The sequence below is a fragment of the Papio anubis genome, unplaced genomic scaffold (genome assembly GCF_008728515.1).
Source record: "Papio anubis isolate 15944 unplaced genomic scaffold, Panubis1.0 scaffold2173, whole genome shotgun sequence".
NCBI classification, from domain to species: domain Eukaryota; kingdom Metazoa; phylum Chordata; class Mammalia; order Primates; family Cercopithecidae; genus Papio; species Papio anubis.
The window spans coordinates 2646-7257 of NW_022162212.1; the positions used below are offsets into that span (position 1 = coordinate 2646).

Below are 4612 nucleotides of genomic sequence, written 5' to 3' on the forward strand. Positions count from 1 at the left end.
CCTCCTTCAAAACTACCTGGTCTATTGACTTTCTATTCTACCTTCCTGAAACTTACTGATTAAGGGCTCTAATGAAATTTTCCCCTGACTGACACCTGGGCCCACCCCTCTCTGTGTCCTCAGAGTCTTTCTGCTCCCCTGGTGTCTCTGATGGTGAAATCTGACCCCTGGTCCCAGGGTTCCTCCCTCTTCCTGCCTGAAGGGCTGGGTCTCCTCTCAGTGAAGGGCCCATGACCTCACCCTATGTGGTCCTTCCTGGGAAAGGCAGAGACCTTGCCTCTGTTTCCTTCAAACAGAGCCCGTTTTCCCTGATACTCATCACCTCCAACAACACAAAGTGAATCTCAATGTCTTAAGCAGAGTGCTGGCTCTATTGGGTTTTTGCTCATCTGAACAAGTTTGAAAGTTTAAAAGTACAGTCTGCACTGGATGCTGAGCAGAGACCCCCTGGACAGCGGCTAGAATTGTGAGGCTTTCAGGACAGAAGAACAGGGAGCCTGGGCACCAGCACCTGCTCAGGGTCAACGTGACTTACGCATCCATCAGAGGGCGCTGTGGTTCAAGCCCTGCTCAAGCTCCCCAGCTCCTCAGCTGTTTTCCCCGGACCTGCAGGTGTTCTGTGCCCTCCACGGGGTGTAGCCCCTTCTCCTTGAATAGCCTCTTCATTTCTCAGCCAGAGCCAGTCTGAAGTCAAAGGAGGGGCTTGTGCAGGTTCCAGAAAAGGAGACATTTGCATGGAGACCTCCCACCTTGAACATTACAGTGAAAGATAAGAAGGGCTGGTGGCTCCTTCCTGGCTGTGGCTCAGAAAGCAGAGCCTGGGGCGTCTCCACCATGGCCTGGGCTCCACTCCTCCTCACCCTCCTCGCTCACTGCACAGGTGGCTGCCCGCAGGGAATTCAGGGAGGGCTCCTGGATGTCACCTGGGATGATGACCTCTGCCTTCTCCCTGGGAACCTGCCCTGATCTGACCTCACTGATCTCTGTGTTGCTCCTCCTTTCAGGGTCTTGGGCTGAGGTTGTGTTCACTCAGCCCCATTCTGTGTCGGGGTCTCCGGGGCAGACAGTCACCATCTCCTGCACCCGCAGCAGTGGCAGCATTGACAGTAAATATGTGCAGTGGTACCAGCAGCGCCCGGGCAGTGCCCCCACCACAGTGATTTACGAAGATAACAAAAGACCCTCTGGGGTCCCTGATCGGTTCTCTGGCTCCATCGACAGCTCCTCCAACTCTGCCTCCCTCACCATCTCTGGGCTAAAGTCTGAGGACGAGGCTGACTACTACTGTCAGTCTGCTGATGACAGGTACACTCCCACAGTACTCCAGACCCATGGGGAAGTGAGACAAGAACTCCCCAGAGCATCCCCACCCTGGGTCAGCCTCAGCACAAAGAGTGTGCCTGTGGCTGATCCTACAGTTTAAGCCTTTGAGGAAGTGAGAATCAGCCACAGGCCCCTGCAAAGGGTCAACGGACCTTGTTCCCACATTGTCTCTATTTGAAAAAGTGAGATAAATTTCACTTTGCATAAAATGTACAATTAAATGGTCTCATTGTGTTTACAGAAGTATGCATCTATCACCATCATCTAATTTTAAAACATTTTCATCACCCCCCCAAAAAACCCTCACAATTAGCAGCCGCTCTTCACCTTTTCTCCCCAGCACTGGTCACTGCTAAAGACTTTCTGTAAATAGCACGCAGTTAAAGACCTAAGAAACTCAGTGGTGCCAGGCAGGTAGGTTTTTTACGTGCCGAAACATGTGATGATAAATTCCTGAAGCCAAAGATAAAGACACAATTATGAAAGTGGACAGAAAGCTTTCGAAGATGCACAGAAAACCAACCCTTCAAACAATGAGAGGTATTTTATGAGTATACATCGAGACCAAAAGGCAGTGTTGTCTTCTTACAACGTCAAAAGAAAGAATGAAAGAACTGTTGAGTCCTAATGCTATATCCAGGTAAAGATTTTCTTTTTCTTAAAAAAGGTAAAAAAAATAAGACTGTGTCAGATGAAGAAAACCTGAAAAAAATTCATAAAAAAAAAAAAATTCAAAACAAATCAACTCTAAAGCAAAATTTTCAGGTGGAAGACAAATGATAATGGAGAGACACATTGAACCTGAAAAATGCAGGAAGAATAACCATAAATATAGTAGTAAAAGACCAAGTTTTTAGCTCTTCAGTTCTGGAAAATATGCATATCAAAAGCTAAGTTGTAGCATCTCTGGTATAATTTCTGCTTATGAAAAATATAATATATACATATATATGACAACTTCAACCCAAAGAGGGGACTGTAAGGGGTCTACGTGACTGGGAAAATATTAGTCCTGTTATTACATCTAAATAGATCATGAATAGTTATGTGTACATGTTGTAATCTTTACAGCAACCAATGTAAAACTGTACAGAGATAGCAATATAAAATCAATATAAAAATCAAAAGACCCCACTAAATAGTACCCAAAGAATCCAAAAGTAGCAGAAACAGAGTGGAGAGGAACAAAAATTATAGAGAAAAAGGAAACTTACACTAAAATTGTAACCTTAAATCCAACCATGTGAATAATTTCATTAAATGTAAATGAACTAATCACATATATTAAACACAGTTCGTCACATTGAGAAAAATAAAAAACAAGAAACAACCATGCGATTCTACAATAAACTCTAAATAGAAGTATATACACAAAAGTAAAATGATAACACAAACACCTAGTTAAAATGGCATAAAGCATTACTTCAATGTTAATTGCATCCTTCTGATTTTGTATGTTGCGTACTGTGTTGTAAGATGTCACTCTTGGGGAAAACTGGGTGAAGTGTAACTAAACCTTTATCACAAATTTTTCACCTTAACACGTGTCTATAATTATGTTTACAGAAAACATTAAATGAAAGTAAAAGGATGGAAAAGTTTTATCGTGTAATCCTGAATTAATAACATAAACATACAAGATGGATATTTCTTTCCGTTTCTTTTTTGTTGTTGTTGTTGTTGTTTGAGACAGAGTCTCACTCTGTCGCCCAGGCGGGAGTGCAGTGGCACAGTCTCGGCTCACTGCAACCTCTGCCTCCCAGATTCAAGCGATTCTCCTGCCTCAGCCTCCCGAGTAGCTGGGATTACAGGTGCCCGCCACCACGCCGAGCTAATTTTTTTTATTTTCAGTAGAGATGGGGTTTTGCCATGTGGGCGAGGCTGGTCTTGAACTTCTGACCTCAGGTGATGTGTTCACCTCGGCCTCCCAAAGTGCTGGAATTACAGGTGTAAGCCTCAACGCCTGGCCTTTATTGTTTTGTTTTGTTTTTGACACAGTGTCTCACGCTGTTGCCCAGGCTGGAGTGCAGTGGTGCAATCACGGCTCACTGCAGCCTCAAACTCCCAGGCTCAAGCCATCCTCCCACCTCAGCTTCACAAGTAGCTAAGCCTGTGGGCAAGCACCACCGTGCCTGGCTCATTTTATTCATTTTTTGTAGAGACAAGGTCTCACTCTGTTGCCCAGGCTGGTCTGGAACTACTGGGCTCAACTGATCCTCCTGCTTTGGCCTCCCAGATGGCAGGAATTACAGGCATAAGCCACCACACCTGGCCCAGTATAGATAATTCATGAGTAAAAAATGTAATAGTTGAAAAACAGATTAGATGTGTTCTTATTATTTCCACATAGCAGAGTACTAACTATAGGACATTGGGACGTACTTGTGAATACAAAATGAAGGTTTTAAAAAAGATAAAATTAAAAAAAAAAATAAGTGCCTAAAACCGACTGGTGAGGGGTTTACCCAATGCATGAGCAGTAGAAAGAATTTAAGTTTTTGCACCCAGGATATTAAAAAGCAGAAAGGTAGATTTCTTTTTTTTCCTGTTTTACTTTTTTGGGGTTACTCTATTTGATCTAATTAAAAAGCCTATTTTAATGCTGATGGAAGACAAGTCTTCTCTAATTTAGTCCCAACGAGATTGTCTCCTCTGGGCCAACAATGCTCATCTAGAACTTGGAATTTCGATAAATCCATTCTGAGGTGAGGAGCAGCAGCACCAGAAAAGTTGATCCAGGCCATCTAGGACCCTCCAGGGAAGGGCTCAGGCCTGTCACAGAGGCCTGATAGGAACTGGGGCCCTGCAGTCAATCTGGGACATTGCAGCTCTCCTGACACGGTCCCAGCAGCTGGGAAAACACTCGGGGTCTCCCTAGGGTTTGATCACATGGCAAGTTCCCCATTCCCTGATTGGCCCAAAGCTTTGACCTGCTAGGACCCGGGGCCTATCAAAGGCCAGGTGTCCTCTCCCCATTGGAAACCTCCCCAGGCTCAGCTCAGCTCTTCACATTCTCCTGCTGGCCTGGGAGCATCCAGGCCAAGGGGTGAGGCGGGGACAGCCCTACATTAAGCTTTTATTTCAAGGTAGAAAATCTGTCCCCTTGATTGTTTGGGAAACTCTAAAAAGACCAGGGCAGCTCAGAGTGTAAAATAGAGCTTCAGGGAGTATAGAGTCAGAGCGCAGAAACTTCTATTCCATTTACTGTCTAGCAACTTACCTAATATCAAAACCTATGGTTGTGCTATGTTTACAAATATGCGTGCACATCTATGAATATGTGTTCTTA

At 44.7% G+C, this 4612-nt stretch overlaps 1 gene segment (V, D, J or C); it reads left to right on the forward strand.

The window, feature by feature from the left end:
- The first annotated feature begins 745 nt into the window (after positions 1-745).
- LOC116272828 lies at positions 746-1820 on the forward strand. The segment is given in 2 exon segments: positions 746-880; positions 1005-1820. Coding segments are annotated over 2 exon segments (465 nt in total).
- Positions 1821-4612: the final 2792 nt, after the last annotated feature.